The sequence below is a fragment of the Budorcas taxicolor genome, chromosome 11 (assembly GCF_023091745.1).
Source record: "Budorcas taxicolor isolate Tak-1 chromosome 11, Takin1.1, whole genome shotgun sequence".
In the NCBI taxonomy this organism is placed as follows: Eukaryota; Metazoa; Chordata; class Mammalia; order Artiodactyla; family Bovidae; genus Budorcas; species Budorcas taxicolor.
In genome coordinates this window covers 46,314,279-46,340,969 of record NC_068920.1, presented here as the reverse complement: position 1 = coordinate 46,340,969, position 26,691 = coordinate 46,314,279, and the positions used below count along the sequence as shown (strand labels likewise).

Genomic DNA, 26,691 nt, shown 5'->3' with positions numbered 1-26,691 from the left:
ATGAGTAGTAAACAAAACGGGAGAGCCCAGGCCCATGGGTTCTGCTGGCTGAGGATAATCAGAAAGGTAAGACTTTCTAAGAGGAAGTCTACTAGCAGTAGAGTTAGGGAAGAGCGATTATTTTTTGGCTGTGCTGGGCAGCATGTGGGATCTTAGTTCCCTGACCATGGATCGAACCCTTGGCCCTTGCATTGGAAGTGCAGAGTCTTAACCACTGGACTGCCAGGGAAGTCCCAGGGAATAGCAATTTAACCACCCTGGGGACCACCACTCTGGCGCATGTCTGTATTCCTAGGACCCGTCATTCCTCCAACACATGGTCCATGTGATGCTCTTGGTCACTAGAGGGACTGGGAGCAGATGGGTTGGTGAGATCAGGGTCACCGCAGACCAATTCCTAAAGAGATGGAGGCCTGGAAGTTTTTCACACTTGATTTCAACGACTGCTATGGGAGCACTGGTTGTAGTTATTTGTTTTCTATAAAAACATCTCTCTTTGTCCTCTGCCGTAAGAGTTATGAGCATGTAATATCTGCTAATTGAATACTCTCTGTGAATGCAAAGGTTCCCATCCTGAGAAAAGAGTAGGACCTGGCTTACACTCCCCGGTCCCAAATATTCCTTTAATAACTGGTAACGCTGAACAGATGTAGACATTTTAAAAATGTGGGCTGGTCTGCTGACTTTCCATTTGATTTTAAAAGACTGATTCACTGCTGGGAAAACCTCTTCTTAGAGGGGAGCTTTGCGTGAGTTTCATTAACTCCTTTGGTTTAGGGCCTTGAGGAAGATGGGACCACCATTTGCACCAGCCCGTCCTGTGTGATTTCCACGTGTGTGAGCCCGGAAGCACATCTGTCACGTGGCTGTCAGAAGTCTGCTGTTCTAAGAGTGAACTGTTCACTGACTGTTCTGTTAGTGAACTCTGTACCGGAAGCCCATACATCCTCATCTTTGCCAACCACCCCACCTCCCCGCATGCCCTCCCCCCGCCCCCAAACCCATCTCCTGCTCGAAAGAGACCTAAGCTCAAGAGTACAAGCGTGATCCAGGAGCCACACCAATTCTAGAACAAGAGAGATGACATGTTAGGTTCTTCCTCAAGGTCTCTGGACAAGCTGTCTGTCTGGCCAGTGGTTTTCAAACATGGTGGCATGTTGGAATTCTGAAACAAATGGATGCTTGGGCTCTACCTAATTCAGTGAGAATATCCAGGGAGTCAGGCCCAGGGTCTGGCAGCTTGGACAGCTCCACGAGTCAGTTTATTATGAAGCCAGGGTTATGAGGTCACCGGTATGGGCCCTGAAGCCCCAGGCGTGGACATAGCTGAGGGCTCTAGTGAAGTCACTGGACGAGGCAGCTGTCCTCCACCTGATGCGGATGTCTCCAGAAAAACAAGGTGTCCTGCTCCAGCACGTCCAGCTGACAATACACAGCCTGCCCCAGGGAGAGGTTCAGAAGGTGCGTGAAACCCCCTGGATTCACAGGCTCAGGTCTTCGTGGGTGTGCATATTCCAGTTTCCTGGAAACAGATACCTCAACTTTCGCTCAGTTCAGTTCAGTTCAGTTCAGTGGCTCAGTCGCGTCCAACTTTCTCTAGAGTCACTTTATTTTCTCCCTGTGTGAGTGCTAGTTGCTCAGTCATGTTGGACTCTTCGCGGACCCCATGGACTGTAGCCCACCAGGTTCCTCTGTCCATGGGATTCTCCAGGCAAGAAGACAAGAGTGGGTAGCCATTCCCTTCTCCAGGGGATCTTTCTGACCCGGAGATGGAACCTAGGTCTCTCCCACATTGCAGGCAGATTCTTTACCATCTGAGCTGCCAGGGAAGGCCACCTTCTCCCTACTCCTTGTTTTATCCATCTGTCACTCACACGCCACGTCGGGCTCCCGTTCCGCTCCCCGCAGAGGTGGCCATCCTTATTGGTAAAGTAGGCTGAAGTATACTTCTTCGTTCTGTTGCTTTTGTTTGTTTTATGTGCATCCATTTATAATTTATATAAACTGTGCTCTGACTTAGTGCTGCCCTTGTTGGCACGTGCTCAGTAATCCCCCGCTGCCTGCCGCATCCAACTCCCCAAATGTGGTCTGCACAGAGCGCCCCCAGCCTTCTACTCTCCACTTCCCCAGGGACGGACGCCCACGGGGTTTCCAGCCCTCCTCAGTCACAAGCAGAGCTGCTGTGAACATCCTCATCTAGGGCCCTTTCTGAGGCTGTGAGGACTCCTTGGGAGCTACAGTCGGCCCTCTGGATCCGTGGGTGGAACTTGTGGGTTTGGAGGCCGATTGTACTGCTTTTACCTAAGGGACTTGAGCACATGTGAATTTTGGTATCTGTGCATGCATGCTTAGTTGTTCAGTCGTGTCTGACTCTTTGTGACCCCACAGGCTGTAGCCCGCCAGGCTCCTCTGTCCATGGGATTCTCCAGGCAAGAATACTGGAGTGGCTTGCTATTCCCTTCTCCAGGAGATCTTCCCCACCCAGGGATCGAACTTGGGTCTCCTGCAAAGCAGGCACATTCGTTACCGTCTGAGCCACTGGGGAAGCCTGGGGTATCTGTGGGGGTTCTGAAACTCATTCCCTGCAGGTGCGGAGACACGCTGGCTGTAAACCCAGAAGGGGAACTGCTGGGTCCCAGGGCGTGCAGACACTTCCTTGGTTAGGAGGGCTGCTCCGGTCTTCACTGGATTCCTCCAGTGATCTGGGACCCGCGCCCCCGAGTGTAAATGCCGTCGGCTAATGGCTGGGCTGGGCCCTCAGGGCCGCCGGCCTTCCCTTTTCCTTTTCCCGGCTCTGCCTTCTTTCCTGTTGCCTGTGGCAGCTGTACCTACTGAACCTTCATCACCATCCTCAATCTCTTGTCCTGCTTCAATTTCTTTTTTCACAGACAAAACAGAGGCTGTCTTTAATGCGCCCCCTCTGCTTCCAAATGTATCAGTGTCAGCCCGTCTTGCTGTGTTTCTCCATTCCGGCTCCCTTCCAGGCTCCCCGCCCTCTGACGGTCCCCACTGCCCGGCTCCCTGGAGCCTTGCTGGGTCAGCGGTTCCCTTGTTTTGTTCCCTACTTTCCCGCCTGCTCTGTTTCTCCCCGCTTGCTCCCTGCAGTAGCTTGCTTCTGCCTGCTGCCTACAACCCTGACCAGTTCTCCATCCTGAAACAAACTTCTGATCTCAGGCTACTTCCCATTTTCCTGCCACAGAAGTCTTCCTCCTCTCACAGCTCTCTGAACACACTGCTTGGCCCTCCCTCATTTGCCCAGTTCCTTCTCACCTGCTCTTTCACTCCTTGTACCCGGTTCGAGCCCTTTCAGCTGCTGACTCCCTGGGCACTTTTTTCTGCTGCCTCCAGCTTATTACTTTTTAAGTTTTTGAAAACAAGCTTTATTTATTTGACCTCTTTTTAGAATTTTTGGTACCAAAGAATTCATTTGCAGGGCAGCAATGGAGAAACAGACATAGAGAACAGATTTATGGACACGGGAAGAGGGGAAGAAAGGGTAGGAGGCATGGAGAGAGTAACATGGAAACTCACATTACCATATGTAAAATTGATAGCCAATCGGAATTTGTTGTATGGCTCAGGAAACTCAAAGAGGGGCTCTGTATCAACCTAGAGGGGCAGGATGGGGAGGGAGATAGGAGGAGGTTCAAGAAGGAGAGGACATATGTATACCTATGGCTGATTCATGTTGAGGTTTAACAGAAAACAAGACTCTGTAAAGCAACTATTCTTCAATTACAAAATAAATAAAAACAATTTTGGCTGCACCTTGTGGCTTCTCTGGTGGTTCAGATGGTAAAGAAGCTGCCCGCAATGCAGGACACCTGGGTTCAATCCCTGGATTGGGAAGATACCCTGGAGAAAGGAACAGCAACCCACTCTAGTATTCTTGCATGGGAAATCCTATGGACAGAGGAGCCTGGCAGGCTACAGTTCATGGGGTCGCAGAGTTGGATGAGACTTGTGGCATATAGGATCTTAGTTCCCCAACTAGGGATCAAACCTGCACCCCCTGCATTGGAAAGCAGAGTCTTAACCAATGGACCACCAGGGAAGTCCCCCCTGCCTATTTCTTTGTAGCATCTGACACCACTGACAACTTGCTTCTGGGAGCTATCTCCCCTCTTGGCTTTCAGGCTGGTCTCTCCTGCTGGTTCTCTTCTCTTCTCAGCTCCTTCCCCTCCTTTCTTGAAAGCTTCCCCTAAGTTTCTTACCCTCCAGGCTCTTGTACTTCGGCCTGTTTCCTTGAGAGAGCTTGTCCCCTTCTCAAGCTTCCTTGAAGCATTTATAAACATAGGATTCTCAAACCTGGAGCTCATTTTAATTCAACAAATACTTTTTGAAAATATTCTGTGTGCTGCGATGCGGAGTCACACATGACGTCTGAGAGTTCGCGGTCTAGAACCCTCTCTTTTAAACTCCAGGCCCACACGTTTTCTGTTTGCACCAGCTTGAGGACATGTGCTGAATTCCGGCATTAGCTGCAACAAATGATGCGCCTCTAAGCTTTTTCTAAAGGGTCCAGAACACGGGCTTTGCAGGACAAACGGTCAACAAATGGTGCTGCCTGCTCTGCTTCTGGCCGGGAGAACATGTCAGGGGTGTGTGGGTCACAGGACATGCGTGTGTATACGCGTCCTGTGACCAAGGAGTGCAGGGCGGCTCTGCAGAGCCGCGGAGGGCCTGGAGTTCTAAGACGCGGCGTTTGGACTGTGTTGTTTAGTCACTGAGTCATGTCTGACTCTTTTGTGACCCCAAGGACTACACAGCCCACCAGGCTCCACTGTCCATGGGATTTTCCAGGCAAGGATACTGGAGTGGGTTGCCATTTCCTTCTCCATTTGGACTGTAAGCATTTTTTTTCCTTGCCTTTGCAGCAGTGAAACAGCGATAGAGTCCCAGGATGCTGGGACTTAATGTAAGATGTGAGGACTGTATGCAAAGTGCTGGCGTGTACAGCCCCTGTTCTAACGTTGCTGATGACCCAGCTGTATTGGGATAATGAGGCTTAACACGTGGGAGACAAGGGTACCAGGCTGGACGCAACTCAGCCAGCGTGAAGCTGCACACACCCCGTGCCCTTCTCTCGGAAACCGGACTGGGCGGATGAGAGAGGGCAGAGCAGCGAGTTGTCTGGAGGCCGGCCCGCCCCAGCCTCGGAGGACCCGCTGCTCTCCGCGGCGGCCTTACCTCTGCTTCAGAATCTGTTTGTTGTCTTCGATGGTGACGCTGTCAGCATGGTCCCTCTTGAAAATCTCAAAAGCCTCCTGGCGTCCTAATGACATTTCCTCTCTCATCCCTGTTTGGAGACACAGGGAAATGGCCTCAGTGACAGCATGGGGGTCCCATTAATTCCATTGTCACTTTAGTCAGACCTCAGAGCCAAGCCTGGCTCCAGAGGCACACAGTAGGGAGGCTCCTGACCAGACAGGTGGCCCCAGGCCAGGTGGCCCCAGGCCCTTCCAGCTGGCCACTGCCACGCAGGGAGGAGGCCCTTCCAGGGACACCCGCTGTGACCTGCGGGGCCTGAGCCTGGGCTTCCTTGTGACTCTTGCGGGGTGGAGTCTGGAATGTCCGGTCAGAGGAAATGAAAACCAGAGCCCCAAGGCTTGGATGGCCGGGGACAACTGCCAAAGCACTTTTGGCCATCGTCTAGGGCCACGTTTCTCCCTGTTCTCCTATTATGCCCCATTTGGGTTTTCTGTTAAATTTCATCCTGAATTTTCAGGCATCCAGTTAAAAGAAGTATGGTCCCTACTGAAAGACTTAGAATCTAGAAAATTCTGCCCTGAGCCTCCATGGAAGGACCCATCCTTGTTTCCTGGGTCTAGTGAGGGGCCCCAGTTCTAACTCCAGAGTCAGGTTCTCAATCACAAGACCCACAAATGGACGGCGGTGGAGTTTCCTCATTCACAACTAGCTTCAATCTCCTGGATCCCTGGAGCCACTACCACCCGACTGGGGTTGCTGGGCCCTGCTCAGTGGGGCCAGACTCTGAAAACAGAGTCAGAACAGCCAGGGCCCTGGGGGTGAGCAGATGGCACTCCTGCCCTGGGGCCTCTTCCTTGCAGCCTCTCAGGGTGAGGCTCCAGGCAGGTGTGGGACCCCATGGTGAGAGCTGCTTGCACAGCTGGATTTTGGATGAATCTATGGAGTCGTTTTCATGCCTCTGCCAGTGGTTCCCTTTGGTGTATTTTCATCCACTTAACTCTATCTTTGAAGCCCTGGCTGAGTGCTGCCACCTCTGTTGAGCTTGCCGTGAGCCCCAGACTAAACAAATCCTCCCTCCACCCTCTGTCTAGCAATGCATCGTGACCTGCACAGCCCAGCAGACACTGCCACTTCACGTGACAGGCCTTTCTCGTGCAACACATGTCTCTCAGGAGGTAGAGATAATATGTTTCGTGAGTCCCCAGTGTCTTGTTCAATGTCTGGCATTTAGAAGGTATACAACATATGTCTGTTAAATGAATCAGGTCAGGCATGAACCAGGAGTGATGCAGAACCTTGCTCTCATTGCCATGGGAACCAGGTCCAGGGCTAGAGGGGCTCGCCTGGGGTACGAGAGAGGTGCATTCATATGGACCACATGCCACATCTCCTTTTGCCTGGAAAAAACCCGTGGCATTCCATCACCCAGCCCTGGGGTGAGGCACTGGACCAGCCCATCTGACACCAATTTAATGATTACTGTTGATAAAAATAGCACCACGGAGAATGTCTGAATGGTGAGGCACGAGACACCGCACCCTTTTCCAATCAGAAGCAAAAGGGCTCGTCTCGGTCCTGTTGCACACCCCCGAGTCGGGTGGGCCTGGGAACGGGTCTGAGCCATGCTCGGAAAGATGAGCCCTGATGCATGAGGGACATTAGCCGGAGGGTGCTTTGGCCCAGCAGCGCCCGCCAAGAACCAAAGGACTCCTTCCACACCTTCCCCCTGACCCCAGTCCATGCCCGACTCTGACAGTGTATGCCCTTCTGCATTACTTTTATGATTTAGCATCTGTAGGATTTGTTTTAACCACAGAGGGGAGAGGACTGAATCTCTCTGGACTACTCATTGGAAAAGACTGATGCTGGGAAAGACTGAGGGCAGGAGGGGAAGGGGGACGACAGAGGATGAGATGGTTGGATGGCATCGCTGATTCAATGACATGAGTTTGAGCAAACTCGGGGAGATGGTGGAGGGCAGGGAAGCCTGGTGTGCTGCGGTCCATGGGGTCGTGAAGAGTCTGACATGACTGAACGACTGAACAACAACCGGGTTTGGGGAGAGGGAAACTCCACCAAGACCACACTTAGAACCCGTCTACCTGTGGGACCCCTAGATTGCCTCCCACCCAGGAGGTGATGAGAGGACCTCCACCAGCCACAGGCGGAGGAGGTGAGGTCAGGGTGGAGGGTTGTCCAAAAAGCTGTAGAGGAGACGGGCTCATGGCCTTTTCTGTCCCAGGCTCTGCTCTCTTTTGGAGCCAAGTGCCCAAGGCGACAGCTGGGTGGAAAGACCACTGCGAGGCTTCTCAGAGCCCATGGCACTTATATGGTCGTAGGTCCTGGAAGAACTTACAATCAGCGGAAAACCCACTGGGCCTTCCCTGAGGGGTGGGGGTCCTGGCAGGAGGGAGCAGAAGGGACAGGGGACACACGGAGGCAATAAGCCCAGAGGGTAGTTTGGGAGCATTTTGCAGAGAATTTGGAAGGTTGTGTTAAGAAAATCTGGGGCTGGTGCCATGACATATTATACACAGGTCATCAATTTTCAGAGACTTAAGTTTTAGTAAAGTACACATTATGGGATAGTTCCACTGCAAGTATGTGACACTTTCAGTGGTTTAAAAGGCACTTGGGGTCCTGCAGTACCGTGGCTTAGTGTCAGGAATGCAGGGGACTGATTTTTCTCCAGCTACAACGGAGGAAGATTCTGGGACTGGAGTTCTTTGATGGCGATGACCTCAGGTGAATGGGCATAAGAGTGAGGGCTGACGGCTCCAGGAGGTCAAGGTGAGGTGGCGAGGATGCCCATGGACTGAAGGCCAGGAGGCAAGACCAGGCCTGAAGCCTCTGGGGGCTTCACGGCTTCGCCTGGAGGGTGAGGCTGGGTCCACAGAGAGGGGAGTGTGGAAGAGACCACACAGGTAGCTGCGGTGCCTGATCCTGGATCCATCTCACTCCTCCTCTCATCCACCTCTGCGGGCTCAGAGCCTTTTGGACTGTGCAATAGACCAGCTCTCACCCCAGTTTGGGGTCAGCCACAAAGTTAAAATAAAATAAAAAAGCATCTTTTTTCCCCTTCCCTCTCAGAGTTTAGAAAACAGCTCTTTCTGGTCTGGCGACCTCTCCCCTCTCAGCACTGAAAAGAGCAGAAGCTTCTCACCTCGCTAACGATTTATTCATTCTCTCAACAAGTATTTATTCATTCTCTCAACAAGTATTTATTCATTCTCTCAACAAGTATTTATTCATTTTAGGTGCTGTGCTAGGCAAGTGACAGAGAGATAAGCTGAAACAAGATCAGAGCGATCGATCCTTGCCCTTAAAAGAGTTCAAAGTTCAGTAAGGGAGAAAGGTGAACAAATAATTACAAAAGAAATCGCTGCTTGCTCTAAGGCAGGCTTAGGTCTGGGAAACAAGGAGGGAGGGAGAGCAGGCCAGGTCTGTCAGGGGAAGCCGGGAGAGTCCTGAAGATGGAGCAGAGCAGCACTTGTCAGGGGGAGAAGTGGAAGAGATCCCGGGGAAGCAAGGGGCCGGAGGATTGTGGATTAAAAGGGCAACTGGAACCTCCATACTGTTCTCTGTAGTAGCTCCATCAATTTACATTCCTATCAACAGTGTAAGAGGGCCCCCTTTTCTCTACACTCTGTCCAGCATTTATTATTTGTAGGTTTCTTGATGATGGTCATAGTGATTGGTGTGAGGTGACACCTCACTGTAGTTTTGATTTGCACTTCTCTAATAATTAGTGATGTTGAGCATCTTTTCACCTACTTCTTGGCCATCTGTATGTCCTACAGACTGTGATACAGAGTGAAGGAAGTCAGAAAGAGAAAAATAAATATTGTGTATTAATGCATATATGTGGAACCTAGGAAAATGGTACAGATGAACCTATCTGCAAAGCAGAAATAGAGACACAGACGCAGAGAACAAATGTATGGACACCAAGGGGGGAAAGCGGAGTGGGATGAACTGGGAGGTTGGGATTGACATAAATGCACTACTGTGTACAAAATGGGGCTTCCCCAGTGGCTCAGCGGTAGCAAATTCCCCTGCAGTGCAGGAGACGAAGGAGACTCAGGTTCGATCCCTGGGTCAGGAAGATCCCTTGGAGAAGGGCATGGCAACCCACTCCAGTATTCTTGCCTTCCCATGGACTGAGGAGCCTGGTGGGCTACAGCCCATGGGGTCGCACAGAGTAGGACATGACTGAAGCAACTGAGTGAGCGAGCAACATATAAAGATAGGTAACTACTGAGAACCTGCTGTTCAGCACAGAGAACGCTACTTTATTTTTCCCAAAATGGGAAGGAAATCCAAACCAGTGGGATATATGGATACACACAACTCATTCATTTGCTGTACAGCAGAAACTCACACAACACTGTAAAGCAGCTATATGCCAATACATTTTGTTTTAAAGGGCAACTGGATTAATATCTGTGGTGGGGCCACCTGGTAGGAATTAATTTTTCGCATATCTGATGCTAATCACGGTGCCAAGTGCTTTCTTAAAGACTATCCCAGTTAAACTTCTGTGTGATCCCCGGTCATAATTTCATTTTACAGAGGAGGCTCACTCAAAGAAATGGTTATAAAGGGAGTAAAAAATTGCCCCGCTTATAGAGGAAGGTAGGTCTACTTTTGGCCAGTTTTTCCAGGGAAAACTATGCCTGATAGAGAAGGCAGGTGCTGGGCTCTAAGTGACCTGGTAGCAATAGATTTACCCACAAGCTTGTAGATTACACTCTTATTAGTGCCCACCTTATCTAAAATTCTGGATTCTTTTTTACAGTATCATTGAAGAAACAGAACCATGAGTTCCGTTTACTCTTTGCGTAGTTTGCTTCATATGTTAATATGTTCTATTGGTATTTCTAAAATTGTGAGCTCCAGGAGGGAGGGGATTTTTGTCAGTTTGGTTTGCTGCGATATTACTAGAACCTAGATAGTACCTGGCACATCAGTGGAACTCAATCAAATATCTTTTTTTTTTTTTTGAGATTTTTTTTTTTGATGTGGATCATTTTAAAAGTCTTTATTGAATTTGTCACATTTATTTGCTTCTGTTTTATTTTTTTGGCTGAGAGGCATGCAGGATATTAGCTCCTCGACCAGGAAAGGAACCTGTACCCTCTGCATTGGAAGGTGAAGTCTAAACTGCAAGACCGCCAGGGAAGTCCCCAGATATCTTTTGAAAGAATGAATGAATGTTTTAGATGCTTTACGTTGTTGCTCTTGGAACAGCACGCTGTGATGCGATGTGGGAAGAGAAGCAAGCACCCACTGCTGTCGCTCTCTCCACCATCAGGCTAGGGGGGTGGGTCCATCCACTGAATGATATGATTGTACATTGGCAGGTGGATTCTTTGCCACTGAGCTATCTGGGAAGCCTGCATGGTGTGATTCCAGAAATTCAACACCTTCTTCTCCCCACTATATCTTACCCTTAGAGATGAATTCCATCTCCAAGAAGCTGTTGTTAAAAATGCAAATACCCTTGAAGGTATCTATTTTAGGGTTAGCCAAGAAAAACTCCCTCATTTGTTGACAAGTAGCTAATAGGTCCTACGAAGATGAGGCGTAAGATGGTGTCTCGGGCTGGTGCCAGAATCGGTGTGGGGCAGGAGGGAGATCTGAGCTTAAAAGGGATGATGCCCTGCGCCTTCTTCCAACTTTGTTTCGTCTGTCAGACTCAGAGGTCTATCAGTCTCGGCCTCAGGAGCTCTGCCTTTTAGAACTCTCAGTTGTGCCTCCTGTTAGTGGATTTCAACCGGAGGTCCCAGTGTTGAGTCCCAGAAAATATAAATGACTCAGGGAAGCCTGCTGGCTTGCTCAATCACAGAACCACTTAAAACCTAAAGGAGAGCAAACAAAACATCATGGGGTAGTATAAAATTTCAAACAAAACAAAGCAGAGACAAAATCCCCCCCGAAACCCGAAAGGACAGGAGTTTCTCAATCTCAGTCCCCAAAATAGGACATTGCAATTCTGGGTTGTGAGTTGGATGGAAAATATTTCCAAGTCCTGAAGGTGCAACCCCTTCTGGATTTTGATGCTTACTAAAGAGCACTGAGGTAGAGATGGCAGTCAACGAGGTGTCCTCAAAATTAGCCTGGGAGCTGGGTTTCTGAAAAGTTCGTAGGTACTGGTCTCCTACACATTTCTGAATGCTTCTTTTCCTTTTTCTTCCCAGCCTGAAATTTTGTTCCTTATTTTTCTACAGAATGCAAATCAGTATTTTTGGAAGCCCTCCCTGCCCTCAACCCAGGGTCCCATGGAAACCAAATGGAAAGAAAAAACATCGGAAATGGAGAGTTTATGCTGCTGCCGTTGGGCCTGCTGTCTGATTTCCTTTAGTCTGGGGCCTGTGGGCCAGAGCTCATTTTCCTGGCTGCCCCCAAACAACCTACTACGGCTTCAGCTATTGCTTAAAAATTGACAGGAGAAAAATGATGGAGCGTTGTGTTCTTCATGCTGAAAAATGATTTGCTAGTCTGAGCCAGAAATATATTTGCCTTGGGAAAGACATGTATTCACGTGGTGCCTCACTTTCTTCTGACTGAAGAAGGAAGGGGAGAAAAGAAGATCAACAGGGCATCAGGAAAAGTGGGGTGGATTCCAAGGGGAGGGGGTTACAGCCCACCATTGGGGACTAGATACAAGAGAAGACTCAGAGCCCGGAGGGGACAGGCGGGCGTAGGCAGGGAGGAAGCCGGATGAGCGGTGGGTGGGATAACCACAGCTTCTGTGTCTTGGCGCAGAAGTGTTCTAAGCTGAAGGTAAGGGAATGGCTTTGATGCAGTGCTGTGATGAACACCTACTGTGCATAGACCATGGAAGTGCACACGGGGATGAGAAGCAATAGGCAGGGAAAGAGTGGTTTCTTTGGTATCTAAGTTCCAGATGCACTGAAATTTCTCAGTTAGTGTTGACTTAGGTGAAATAAACAAAAAGGTGTGTGCATGCGTGCTGTGTGCTCCGTCGTGTCTGACTCTTTTGCGACCCCGTGGACTGTAACCCCTCTAGGCTCCTCTGTCCATGGAATCTTCCAGGCAAGAATACTGGAGTGGGTTGCCATTTGCTCCTCCAGAGGATCTTCCTGACCCAGGGATCGAACCAGAGTCTCCTGAGACTCTTGCATTGGCAGGTGGATGCTTTACCACTGCCAACACCTGGAAAGCCCATACAAAAATATCCTTACACAAATCATCAAAAGAGAATCCCACCCTCTAGTGTGTGGAGAAGTTAGCAGGAATAGACCAATGGGAGACAAAGGAATGAAGAGCTGAGATGAAAGGAGGGGCTAATCTACCAAGGTGGCGTGAAACATAAAGGTCACAGGACCTTTGGGATAGGAGGACCTAGGGAAAAGCCCATGGTCCAGCATTCTTGGGGATGGTACTTGGATGCCCTGAGGGCCAGAGGAAGTGATGGCTTCAGCCAGAAACTCGGGTGAAGGACACACCAGTAACTTTAAGCACGGACAGCAAAGGGTCCTTTGATGCTAGACTAAATGAACTCATGAGATCAGGAGGTGCTTAAGAATGGACCACCTCCCGGAAAACCTAGAAAGGACATCTGAGATACTGTTTTCACTGTCTTGCCCCCACTGTGGGGAAGATGCTGTCATCTAGGAAGGAAGAGGGTTTCTGCAGTTACATGAAAGATAGAGATGACATGAACATAGCACTTTCCTTTCTCACACCCATGGAAGACAGTGCTAACCCATCACAGTATCCTTTGCTGGAGAAACTAACTGTAGCTCTCGAGTTTTCAGTAGGGCTCTTCAGGCCTGGAAGTCAACTACCTGAGGCACAGCAGCTCTTCCTAGTCAGTTATCCCTGGCATAACAGTGCTTGCTGTAATAGGGCCCTCACGTTACTAGCCAATTAAATGACATCTGCTGTTGCTTCCATCATTCCTGTGCTTTTAGGGAAAGAGAGTCACCTTCTTCCATCACCTTAGGGATTGACATGAAGGTAATCCTTGCCAGGGGGCAGCACCGAGCCCTGAATCCCTGAGAGAGGCAGTATGGGGGGAAACGCTCCCCACCGCCAGGGCGATAGAGCTCACCGCAGGAAGCCCTGCTATGGCGCTGCTTACTTTGAGAGCCAGGAGGAGGGGAAGACAAAACCACTTAGCCACCACCCAAGTGGCTGCATATGTGAAGCCCAAAGAGCAGATCTTTTGGAGGGTGACCAAGGACAGTTGCTTAACCTACTTCCCCCCCTTCTGATCGACAGTTTCTGGAGTGGGTGGATGCCCCCAAAGGCTTTGGGGTCAAAAACCTTAACATTCAAACCAGACGATACCACCTGGGCTACAGTCCTCAGATGAGGACTTGCCCTGGAGTTTCCTAAATTGCCACATGAAAGATTTGAGAACTTTAATTAGTAGATTCTTAGGGGTGGCTTGGAGCGGGCTTGGCAGGGAGTGGAGTGAAGGGAAAATTCGAAGTGGAAAGAAAGCCACTGAAACCTTAGGAGACCCACCCAATGGTGGCACCGCATCTAAATAAATCAAATGGGCTCCCAACTTCTCGTGCCAGAAATCACACATCCCACCAGCAGCCCTACCAGGGGCAGGCAGCACAGACCATGTGAGCTGGAAGGGAGGAAGGGGCAGCATGTGATGCGGGCTCTGTTTCCTTTTTGTCTTGGTAACCGGGGCTGGTCCACCCTCCTGGTGCAGCTGTGTCCTGGATGTGGGCCTCAGCAGGTGAGAGAAGGCTCCTGTGCCAGCCCGGTGGATGGTCTTGGAGCCCTTGAAGGAAGGGCAGCTGTTTGAGCTGCCCATTTCAAGCAGTAACATAAAACCTTCAGACAGTGGTCCCGAAGATCATCTGCAGAAAACTGTCATTTTCCTAACCCAGGATCTCTGCGGTTTTTTAAATTTTGTGAGCGTTTTTATTCAGGACAAAGTGCCCGTGTGGGCTGCTTAGAGAGACCTGTGGGCAGACGTGGGCCTGGAGTTTGGAGAGCAGCCTGGGTCATGTTGGCATTTCTGCGTTTTGGAGTTCACTCAGGAATCTGGAGGCCAGTGATGTTTCCATGAAATAAGGCAGCATCCTGTGGCTGCTGCTGCCAGGCTGACCTGGACCTATGGGGTCTTTTCCATCCATTTCAGTCCATAGAGGTGACAGCCTCAGTGGCCTCAGTGTCTCATTCCATGCCCAATATCTGGACCAACCCTAGGAGGAAGGACGTGTACTCTAGCCCTTTGGGGGTTAAAGGGCAGTTGACTGAGAGGCCCACTGAACAGAAAGGTAGTATTTCTCTTCAGTTTAGAGACAGGCTCCAAATTCTGCAAAACCTGAAAAATACTGAATTGCCAGAGTCTGGCGTGTCTCGATCACTTCTAAAGGCCGTGGTTAGCAGGGTTCTGTTGCCTGGATCCCACCTCGATGAGTTTGGTTCTCACGTCAGCCTGCGCTCTGCGGTCAGTGGTGGTTAAAGCAGAGTCCACATGTCCTGATGTCTGAAAACAAGGCACGTTGTCTATGTATGCCTAAATTAGGAACGAACTCCACTCTATTCTCACATTTATTTGATCCATTTTAAAAAGATAATTAAAGAATCACATTTTCGCCTAGTAGCAAAATGCTCTTTCCCTGAAATGCATGTGGGTTTAGATAAAATTCTGTTTCCCTGGCTTGGAAAGAAATATAAGGCAAAATGGGGTTTAGATGCTCATTCCTTCAGGGAAAAAAAGAGGGAAAATTATTTTGTGTGTGTGTCTTCTATGTGACAGGCATTGTTTCATAGTTCACAAACGTTAACTCAACTAGTCTTCACAATAACTCTGCTGGTGGCGGTGGGGAGCTAGTGCTGGCTGAGAACTCTGTACTACATGGATTATATATGCCGCCTCATTTCATTCTTTCAACTAGGGAGTGTGGGACCCACTTTACAGGTAAGATAACTGAGATTGAAGGAGATTAAAAGTGACTCCAACACAACAGTTAGTAAAATGACAAAGCCATAACTCGATCCCAGGTTTGTCTGATTCCAAACACTTCCCTGTGCATACAGCATTGCAAGATGGAAATCATTTGCCAAGTAGAATTAATCTCATAAGTACCAGCAAACCACCGTGGTCAGACTGATGGAGTCAGGGATGGCAACAAGAAAAAGGCAGATTTGGGAGGGTTGGAATGTGGACTGAAAACCATGAAAAGCATGCTGGCAGCTCAGAAGAGCTGGAGATCTCTGTGAAGGCGCAACAGAAGGCAACAGGTGGCTGGGAGGAGTCGCTTCACCTGGGGCCTGTGGGGTGGGGTAGAGATCAGAGGTGAAGGGCAGGTTGGCTGACCTGCAGTGAAGCTTTGTCCTTCTGCCATCAGGACTGTGTGAGTTAGCCTGCTATGGCAGGACCAGCTAAGTAGGTATCTTTCCCTCATCTACACGGAGCTTGTGTGCAGAAGGGTCTCCGCCATGAAAGGATTTGTGCCTTGAAGATGGTTCTGTTGGACTGAAGCCGGGGAGGATGCTCCAGGAAAGAGAAGGCGTAGGGTCCTGGTTCTCAGCGTGGACTCCTCAGAGAATAACCTCCCACCCCAAATCAGCAGCGGTTGGGAAAAGAGGTGAAAAGGCTCCAGGAGGCCGTCATCTCCCCTTTGGCCTCTCCACATCCTAACTGACGTGTCTCTGGAAAGCATCTCATTGCTTACATGGAACATCTGTTTGTTCACTTAGGCAGTGAGTCAGTTGGTGAAGCGGACCATCTGTTAACAAGTACCGAGTGTCTACTCTATTGACAGCTCTCTCTCCCCTGGCTAGTGACAGATAAATGGAGGAGCCGTTGCCCTTGGCCTCGGGATGCAAAGCACTGTGAGGCACGGGGAGGTCAGAGCTTACACGACGAAGCATGAGCGTGCTGAGACAGAGGGCCGATGGTGGCACGGTGCAGGTGGTGTGGGTGTTCGCGGGGGGCCAAGGGGCCATGGTCAGACTGCACAGGGGCTCTTGGAGGAATGTTCCTTCTGGGGAAGGTTTTAGAGGAATGAAGAGGAGGAGAGGGAAGAAAGGAGCTTGGCCTGGCACAGAGTCTGACGGGGAGGACCTGGGGGGGGTGGGTTTCCTCTGGCTATGGCGGGACTTGGGACCCAAGTGACCTCTAGGGGTGGACACCACACTCCCCACTGCTTGCTCAGGGCAGCCCCAGGCAGAGGCCACTGGGGTTTTCCACAGCCTCCTCAGGCAACTCTCCCCCTCTGCAAATGACTGAGGAGGAGCATTATGCTTTAGTGTGTACCCTCGGTGATCCTCCCAACCAGGGGCTGGGAAAAGGCCATAGGATTTGGAGCGGAAGCCGTGGATCTGAGTGTTGACTTCTCTTCAGCTGCAGGACCTGGGGTCTCTGCTATTTACACCGCTCCAAGTCTCCTCTATCAAGTGAAGCTAACAGGACTCCTATCTCTTAGCGTTGCTGTGAAGGTTAATGAGAGGAGGCAGCGCTTGGTGCATAGCTCCCTTTCAAGGCTACCGAATACCTGGGACTTCCCTGATACTCCAGTCTTACTAAGTAAGACTCCATGTTCTCAATGCAGGGGGGCTGGGGTTCGAACCCTGGTCAGGGAACTAGAATCTACATATTGCAACAAAGATGAAAGATACTGCCTGCCCCACCTAAGACAGGGCACAACCAAATAAATAAAAATAAATATAAAAAACCCTACTGAATACCTTTTGTAATGATGTATTTTCATGGTGATTTCACTTGCCCATCACGCCCATCCCTTAGGCCACTAGCTCCAAAAGGCAAGTGGATTTGCCGTACGCATTTGTAGCCCCAGCTCCAGGCTCAGGGCCGGGAACACAGTAGGTGCTCCAAGCAAGGTCTGAGCGAGCGAGGATGAGATAATATCTCTGGTTAACTTGTGTTTCTTAAAAGCATTATTTGTGAAACTGTATATGTATCTCCAATGCAGTTTTCTGTGTAAATATTTTACAGTAAAAATAAAGAAAGCTGAATACAGCAGCTCTGAATCATTTAAGTCTCTGACAGAGTGAATGAATAAATATGGAATACCCTATAAAAAGTGAAAGTGTAAACAATGAGTTATTATCATCATCATAAGTAATAATGAGTCATCTAAGAACCTCCTCGCAGCGAGCTGTTCAGAGCGCGGGAACTACTTTAACACACTAGCAGAATTTTTAAGGTGGCTGCAAATTGTAGTTTAGCAACATAGGGAGAGAGGGTGGTTTAAATGGTCAGGCTGGCTTCTTCTTCCAGCCTCTAGATGCTGCAGGGTAGCAGGACTCAGCTCTGGGTGCTCCTATCTTTCAGCATGTAATTTCATTCAGTCTCGCAGTTTTAGTATGCATTATACACCAAGGGTTCCCAGAAGTTCTATCTTTAACTCTGTCGTCTCCACTGAGGGCCAGATTGGGACACGCAACAGAACGCCTGAAATCTACTTGACTCTCTAATTGGCATCACGGACCTGACAGGCCCCAAGTAGAACCCCAAGTTTCATACTCCATTCCAAACTCCACCCCAAGCTGTTTCCCCTAATTATTTCCGTATCAGTCAATGGCACCACTTGCTCTAACAAACAAAAAAAATCCTAGGACTCTTCCACGGTTCCTCAGTTGCCGTCTCAGCTCTGCGGGCACAGGCGGTCAGCAATCCTTCATGAGTGTGCTTTACATCTCTTTGCTTCTCCTGGTCTCCTTTCTCCCCCCATCCTAAGGCACCTCCTCTGCTCACCTGGACTGTCTCCTAACGGCCTTGGGAGGCTTCCGTTTTGTTCTCCTGTGATCTTTCTGCTCTCCACAACAACCTGAGTGATTTCCTAAGAACACAATCACGTCATTTCTCTGCTTTAAATTTTCTGGTGGCTTCTCATGGTCCCAAGGAAGTGAAAGTGAAAGTCGCTCAGTCCTGTCCGACTCTTTGCGACCCCACAGACTATCCATGGAATTCTCCAGGCCAGAATACTGGAGTGGGTAGCCTTTCCCTTCTCCAGGGGATCTTCCCAACCCAGGGATTAAACCCAGGTCTCCCGAATTGCGGGAGGATTCTTTACCAACTGATCTATCAGGGAAGCCCTGCTGCTGCTGCTGCTAAGTAGCTTCAGTTGTGTCCGACTCTGTGCAACCCCATAGACGGCAACCCACCAGGCTCCCCCATCCCTGGGATTCTCCAGCCAAGAACAGTCGAGTGGGTTGCCATTTCCTTCTCTAATGCAGGAAAGCGAAAAGTGAAAGTGAAGTCGCTCAGTTGTGTCCGACTCTTAGCGACCCCACGGACTGCAAACCCCAAACTCCTTGGCCTGGCAGGCCTCCCGTTATCTAGTCTCTGCCTACATGTCTTCCCCACCAATCTCCCACTCACACCCCCTTTGCTCGTGTCTCTCCTTGGCTCACGGATCTTTCAGTTCCTCAAATATGTCAACAGTATTCCTGCCTCTGTGTCTGTACACGTGCTGTTTGTCCGTTTTGTCTGGAATGTTCTTTCCCTGAATCATTATGACTTTCAACTCCCTGTTCGGTTCTTTGCTCACACGTCACCTCCTTTGGTCCTCAACCCACCGCAATCGTTTCCTACTATTATTCTCATTTTATAACCTTCCTACCACTTGTCACCATCTGAAACTACATGCATGCATTATGTAGAGTGAGAACTGCACCTAGGTATAAATCTTTTTTCACTACTCCTTCTCTGGTGTTGAGAAAGAAGAAAAAAAAAAGAAAGGAAGGAAGAAAAGAAGGGACGAAGGTGGGAAGGAAGGAAGGAATCGAGGGAAAGAGGAGGGCGGGAAGGAGGCACTGGAGGAAGGAAGATCAGGGTATAAGTTCTATTGGAAATAGGTCCTGCCTTCCACATCAAGCCCAACCTGCCCCTTATGAAGACTCCTGGGTTTGCAGTCCCTTCTCTCTGCACCCACAATCAGAATTTTAAAATGACTCTTCTTTCCCAGGGACTTGCCCGGGCAGACTTCCACAGGCCTTTGTTAACCCATCTCCTGGGTACCCCCATCACCTCACCCTGCTGCTCTCGCTCTCTCACTGAGTTTTCACTTGTGTGGTGTTTATTTTGTTTTTATTTTCTGAATATTGAACCCAGAACTAATTTATTTCTAAAGGGAACTAACCTGCATTCCACATGAAGTGACAAGGAGGCCTTTGAGAACAGCTCCCATTCCTTCCCCTGGCAAGAAGTTCCTTTTCCTTTCACTTATTTGTTTATTTTTGGCAGCAGTGGGTCTTGGCTGCTGCACGTGGGCTTTCTCTAGCTGTGGTGAGCCGGGGACACTCTGTAGTTGTGGCTTGCGGTGCACGGGCTTAGTTGCCCTCAAGCAGAGGGATCTTCCCGGACGAGGGATCAAACCCATGTCTCCTGCATTGGCAGGTGGATTCTAAATCACTGGACCACCACGGAAGTCCAAGACCTTTCATTTTTAAGACGGAGAAATGAGAATCTTTGGGCTGTGCTTACTTGCTCAGTCGTGTCCCACTCTTTGGGACCCCATGGACTGTAGCCCGTCAGGCTCCTCTGTCCATGGGGATTCTTCAGGCAAGAACACTGGAGTGGGTTGCCATGCCCTTCTCCAGGGGATCTTCTCAGCCCAGGGATTGAACCCAGGTCTCCTGCATTACAGGTGGATTCTTTACTGTCTGAGCCACCAGGGAAGCACCATCTGGTTCCAAATAGGGAAAGGAGTATGTCAAGGCTGTATATTGTCACCCTGCTCATTTAACTTATATGCAGAGTACATCATGAGAAATGCTGGGCTGAAAGAAGCACAAGCTGGAATCAAGATTGCCAGGAGAAATATCAATAACCTCAGATATGTAGATGACACCACCCTTATGGCAGAAAGTGAAGAGGAGCTAAAAAGCCTCTTGATGAAAGTGAAAGAGGAGAGTGAAAAGTTGGCTTAAAGCTCAACATTCAGAAAACGAAGATCATGGCATCTGGTCCCATCACTTCATGGGAAATAGATGGGGAAACAGTGGAAACAGTGTCAGACTTTATTTTTTTGGGCTCCAAAATCACTGCGGATGGTGACTGCAGCCATGAAGTTATAAGACACTTACTCCTTGGAAGAAAAGTTATGACCAACCTAGACAGCATATTGAAAAGCAGAGACATTACTTTCCCGACTAAGGTCCATCTAGTCAAGGCTATGGTTTTTCCAGTGGTCATGTATGGATGTGAGAGTGGGACTGTGAAGAAAGCTGAGTGCCAAAGAATTGACGCTTTTGAACTGTGGCATTGGAGAAGACTCTTGAGAGTCTCTTGGACTGCAAGGAGATCCAACCAGTCCATTCCAAAGGAGTCAGTCATGGGTGTTCTTTGGAAGGAATGATGCTAAAGCTGAAACTCCAGTACTCTGGCCACCTCATGTGAAGAGCTGACTCATTTGAAAAGACCCTGATGATGGGAAAGATTGAGGGCAGGAGGAGAAGGGGATGACAGAGGATGAGATGGCTGGATGGCATCATGGACTCAATGGACGTGAGTTTGAGTGAACTCTGGGAGATGGTGATGGACAGGGAGGCCTGGTGTGCTGCGATTCATAGGGTCGCAAAGAGTCGGACACGACTGAGCAACTGAACTGAACTGAACTGAGCATCATTTCAGGATGCTGAAGGGTTATCCAAGTTAACATCTGTGCTTGGCATTCATACATCCTCAACAAAGAGAAGGAAATTTACCATTATGAACCATTTGTATTATGCCATTCAGGGAAGTTTCTGAAGAGTTTTTGTTTCATAGATGCATTATCCTATAGGGATTCAGAGAGGAATACAGCTGATGCAGAAGGCAAGTCCTAAAGATTTAAAGCCCATATCTTTGCCTGCTGCTGCTGCTAAGTCACTTCAGTCGTGTCCGACTCTGTGCGACCCCAGAGACGGCAGCCCACTAGACTCCCCCATCCCTGGGATTCTCCAGGCAGGAACACTGGAGTGGGTTGCCATTTCCTTCTCCAATGCATGAAAGTGAAAAGTGAAAGTGAAGTTGCTCAGTCATGTTGGACTCTTTGCGACCCCACGGACTGCAGCCCACCAGGCTCCTCCATCCATGAGATTTTCCAGGCAAGAGTACTGGAGTGGGGTGCCATTGCCTTCTCCATGTTTGCCTAATGAGGTAAGAATATGTCAAAGGTATTATTTGATTTTCCTTATTATCAAGATATAACTCGCCCATTGCCCCAAATTTAGGAAATAAAAAAATGGTACAAATAAGCAGGAAAAAAAAAACAAAAAACGCTTGCCATTCCTCCACCTCGGTTTTTTCTATACTTTGTTTAACTACATGGTTAAGATGATAATGTATATACAATTTTGTAGCCTGTTTATTTCACTTAAAATTATCTCATAATCCTTTTTTCTAAGTCATTAAATTCTTCATGAATATTATTACCTTTTACAGCTGTCTAATATTTCTTCATTATAGCCCATTCCCTAATGTTGGACTTATACATTATTTTATATATATATGCTCTGTAAATGCTGCAGCGAGCATCTTGGTGTATAAATTTTACTCCACATTGAATTATTACGTAATTAACATAACTAGCATTTACTGAGTGCCCACTGTACCCCAGTTACTGAGAGCTGGTGAACAAAGGCCCACTTCCTTGGAAAAGCGTTCATCCTCCTGAGGGTGAAGGGCCAGGAGGATCAAACTAATCAGTGATGAGGCAGAATAAGGGAACAGAGGGCTACGACTGGCAGGGTGAGCCGGTTTTCCTTAGGGGGACTGGAGGAGCGTCTCTGAGAACACGGTATTTGCACAAAGACATTCTGGATTATTTCCGCAGGCTAGATTCCTAGAGGGAGCTTCTGAATTAAAGTTCTTGCTTTCTAGGGAGCCAGTTTACAGTTCTCAGCAGTGCCTGGAAAAAACCCCAGCTGTAGAAAGACACCCTGCTAGGGCATGATCTTAATGAGCAAGTGACTTAATTCCTCTGTTCCTTAGTTTTCTTTTGGGAAATCGAAATAATTGCACCTGTTTATGTACAGTCTCTGTGTGTGTGTGACAGAGGCAGCAGGGCTGCCAAGTGGCCACAGGGAAGGGATGTTAAGGGTCTGCATCCCAGGAGAATGAGGTCAGGGAGCAAACGCAAGTCTGTGAAAAGTGAAAGGTCAGGTTGCTGAGTGTGTGCGGGGCACTCTAGCTGATGAAAGCATAACTGAAAGAGGGTTCCAGAAGATATGGCACGAACACTGACTGTCTGGCACGAATCGGGTGATCTGAAGGAGAGGAACTCAGCCTCTCGAGAAGAGCTGACGGACAGTCGGAGGCTGAGAAGGGAAGGTCTTAAATGACTGGTCATGTAGTGGTGCCCTGTGGCTCGTGACCTTCAAGAAGACACTACAAAGAAAGCCTTTTTTTACTTTGTGAGTCTGCAAATCGGTGGTGTCCTTGGTTTTCTCAGTTATAAAATGGGAAGAGCAATGTCTCCTGGCTCATAAGCTTGTTTGGGGGATTAAGTGGGCTTGAAATTCGGAAGAAACGTGACGCCCTGACTTGTTCACACAAGGTTTTTGATCAACGCTTGTTCCTCCCCCTCGACGTGTATGAGTGTGTGGGAAAAGTGCTGGGGCAGTGAGAGAAGCGGCAGTGGTCTAAAGCACTTGGTGGGGGGAGGGCTTCAACCCCAGCACCAAGAACTGGACTGTTTATTTGCCGATGCACCAGCATGTGGGTTGTATCTTTGTGAGATCTGAGATCTGTAGTAAAACTAGAGATGCAGACATAGAGAACAGGCATGAGGAGAGGAGAGGAGTGGATGAATTGGGGGGTTAGGATTGACATGTATTTACTACCATGTGTATAATAGCTAGCTAGCAGGAACCTGCAGTTTAACACAGGGAGCTCAGCCTGGAGCTCTGTGGTGACCTAGAAGGGTGGGATGGGGGGTAGTGGGAGAGAGGTCAAAGAGGGGGGGGATATAGGTATACTTATAACTAATTCGTGCTGTTGTACAGCAGAAACTAACAACCATGTAAAGCATGACACCACAATTTAAAACTGAAACATTTTGCCGCATCTAAGACAACATCTGCTAATGTTGATAGAAAAACTCCAAGGATGGAGTTTCAAAGGCCTTGGCTGATGGCTGATGATAAGTAAAGGTATCAAAGTCCTCTATTGTAGCCTCAGACATAATGTTCTCCTTATCTAAAGTGATCCACCTAATTTGGAAAGTAACTCAAGTCGTGTATTTCCTTCGGGTCTTTCCAGCAGTGTTTCGCCTTCAGCTCCAAGTCCCTCCACTGCCACAGGTCCTGTGTAATCTCTCTCCTCCGTCATACCTTTCTGATCCAGCTGGAGGCTCTTTGTAAGCTGGGGACCAGGTGGACCCTGCTTGGGTCTTGTGCCTTTGTCTGGGTTGAGAAACAGGCAAGACCTGCCCGCCAGTACCATCCTCGCCTCTCCCAAACTCCAGGGATGTCCTGGCTCTGGAGGCACCCGAGGGAGGCCACGGATCGGCTCCAGCTCCTGCTGGCCTCGTGGTTCCCATTTGTATTTCTCTCCTGCTCTCTGCCTCATCTCTACACGTGGCAGCAGCACGTGAATAGCTTTTCTCGGCACTTGCCGCAGTAGCTCTTGTCTGACTTCTTCCCTCACTTTCTTTTTTTTTTTATCCTGTCTTTTCTTTAAGCCAGGAGCAGAACCAAACTGCGGAAAACAACACCAAGGGCACGGGGCCCTGACTGCTGCCATCTGCTGCAAAGGCAGGAAGAGGCGGGGGAGGGAAAGGGTGCTAAAAGTCAAGTAGCCTGATGAAGAAGAATCGCGATTTGATTTGCCTAAAAGCATCTTGGGTTGGCGTTCATCTGCAGTGGAAAATATTCCTGGCAGATGCTCTTGGACCTGGTTAACTGTTTGCAGTCCAGTGGCTGGGGAGAAAGTCTGTCCTCTCTGCCTGGGCCCAGGAAGCCGCCTTTCACTCCACTGGGTCCACTAATGAGCTCTAGGTTGCCTTGGGCAGTAATTTGCTCTTTGGAAACAAACAAACAAAAAAATACGAAGAGTGAGTGGGCTGAAAGCCCCCCTGGCTGGGCTTCCTCTTGTTACCAACAGCCAGTCTTTGAACTTGTAATTATGAGTCATGGGGCTCCCAGTCTGGTGCAAAAGTGACTCATTTTAAGCAAATTATCAGTGCTTTCCCTGTTCCCAAATGCTGGGATCAGTAATTCTGTATGTTAAAAAAAAGGAACCGTTTTATTAAAAGAGTAGGATGCGTGGAAGGAGAGCGAGCTGCACCGTGCTTTCCAGACGCATGGACCCAAGTCAAGCTCAGGCCCAGTGCGAGCCAAGCAACAAAATAAACAGTAAAAATGGCACAGAAAGCCAGCGATCGGAAAATTTGTTTCAGAACAGATGCAAAAGCACCTCTTTCAGCCAGCAGCATACAATTCCTATAGCACTGTGATTCCTGGACATTCTCTCCTGCCCCCTGCCAGCTCACTTGGACCTGCTGGAATTGAGGTCAAGGAAGAAATATCTTTCTTTGGGTTGATTTAACCCACAACGTTGTTGAAGAGTCCATGATGAGAGATACCTCTGAGTTGCCCAAACCTGGTGACTTAGACAGATGGACTTACAGACACAGCAATCACAGTGAATAAATGTGATCTAGAGATGAGTCTGTGGTGGAAGGAGAATTTCAGGGCCTTCTGTTCCAGAGCCTTCTCCCGAGGACACCTGCTATGTTAATGGTCTTCAGCTGAGGAAACATTTGAAATGATCATTTCAAATGATCAGTTTTGTCAGTTGCGAGAGTAGTAACTGCTCTGAAAAGGCTGTTTTTCTTCTCTGATGCCTTGGGTATGATGAACACGTCCCAGGACCACAATAAGGGGAAATGGGACCAGAGAGTGGATTCGTGTGTGTGTTTTGAAAAATGGCTTGAAATTTCTAATTAATCCCTTTAAATAGCCTCTTACATACCCATACTACTGTAGGGAGATTCCATAAGCTACATGGACAACTTGAGTTAAGTTGTCTAACTTACAAACTTTACATCCTTTCTAGATTATTTTCAATTTAGAACAGCCTTTCTTGTTTTTTGAAAACATCATTTCTCATCCCTTCCACAGAAACCATATACCAAAAAACTATATATTTGTATGTTCCCAACTCCCCAGGCTAAAAATCCACCAATCAATTCTCAATATTTTTGGAATATCCATCTTTTATGCATTCTGCTAATTACAGTAACTGATAAAGAGCCAGCAGAAGCCATAAAAAGTAAAGGCAGAATATAACTGTCAGCAATCTGCTCCTAACTGGCAATTCCAGAACATATTTTCAGTTCTCATACCTCTTAGTCTCTCTGCAATATTTAAATATGCCTTAATTATTAAAAATTTCCTCTCCAGCATCTCTCCTTATTGTCCTTCTGTGTCTCTGATCACTGCAAATCTCTGCTACTGGCAGCTATGCTGCTTGCCCATCTAAGTGGCAGAGCTAACACCAGTGAGCTCAGTGGGGTGGAGGCGTTGGATTCTGTGAATGCTTCTGACGGAATCTGATGACATGCACTGTGCGAGTGTATACTAGAACTCCTGAGTTGCAAATAACGGAAAGCCAAAACTTAAGACGACCTTAAACAAAGGACTGAATTAGTTCAGGCAACTGACAAATGCAAAGGTAATGCTAGTTTCTGGCAATCTTTGATACAAAGACTCAGAAACCAAAAGAAAGAAAAGATTCATCTGAGGAAGTCACTCAAAATGCAGCACAGATATCTAAAGAGATGGAAAATGGGAGAGGCTGAAATGAGGAAGCTAGAACAATAAGACCTAACAGATGTTTAGTAGGAGTTTCCAAAGAAGAAAACAGAACTGAGGAGAGTCGATATTAGAAGAGATAATGGCTTTGCATTTTCCAGAAATAAAAAATATGTGAATCCTGGTATTCAGGAAGCACAATAAATCCTGGACAGGAAAAATGAAACCCAAACTCATTCCCTAATAATATTTATACTGAGAACACCAAAAACAAAAGTCTTGAAGGTAGTCAGGGGTTTTAAAAGGTACCTTACTTACTAAAGAAGGACAACTAGATTTACAGAAAACTTCCCGATTGTAACAATGGGGAAAAAGACAGTAAGATAGTAGCTTTAAAGTATTGAACGAAAATATGTACCAACCTAGAATTCTATTCTCAGCTAAACTGACATTCACATCTGGGGAACAGAATGCTTATTTCCCTCTCCATCCTTAGAAAGCCCAGTAATCTTTACCCCAGCTACACAAAAATTTTCACCAGTATCCAAATATATTATATCTTCTCATGGCTTTGGGAGTTTGTGATGCTGTCTTCTTGGCCTGGAATGCCTTTTTCCACATGGCAGGCTCCAATTTATTCTTGTATTTTACTTCATGAAGAAAACGTTGAATGTAAAAGAAAGAAGGAAGATGCAAGAAGAATTAGTAAAGGCAAGTAAAGTTAAACAAATAAAGAAACTAGGAAGATAAATCTAAATAAGTAGTGCTGGTATA

The 26,691-nt window shown here is 48.2% G+C and overlaps 1 protein-coding gene across 1 annotated transcript in view; it reads right to left on the bottom strand.

Moving 5' to 3' along the window:
- The window catches only part of KIF6 (kinesin family member 6), a 417,940-nt gene that overhangs the window by 75,856 nt on the left and 315,393 nt on the right, over window positions 1–26,691 (bottom strand). The window contains exon 14 of the mRNA XM_052648206.1: window positions 5,191–5,299. Within this exon, the coding sequence (XP_052504166.1) occupies window positions 5,191–5,299 (109 nt within the window). The remainder of the gene's footprint in view (window positions 1–5,190; window positions 5,300–26,691) is intronic.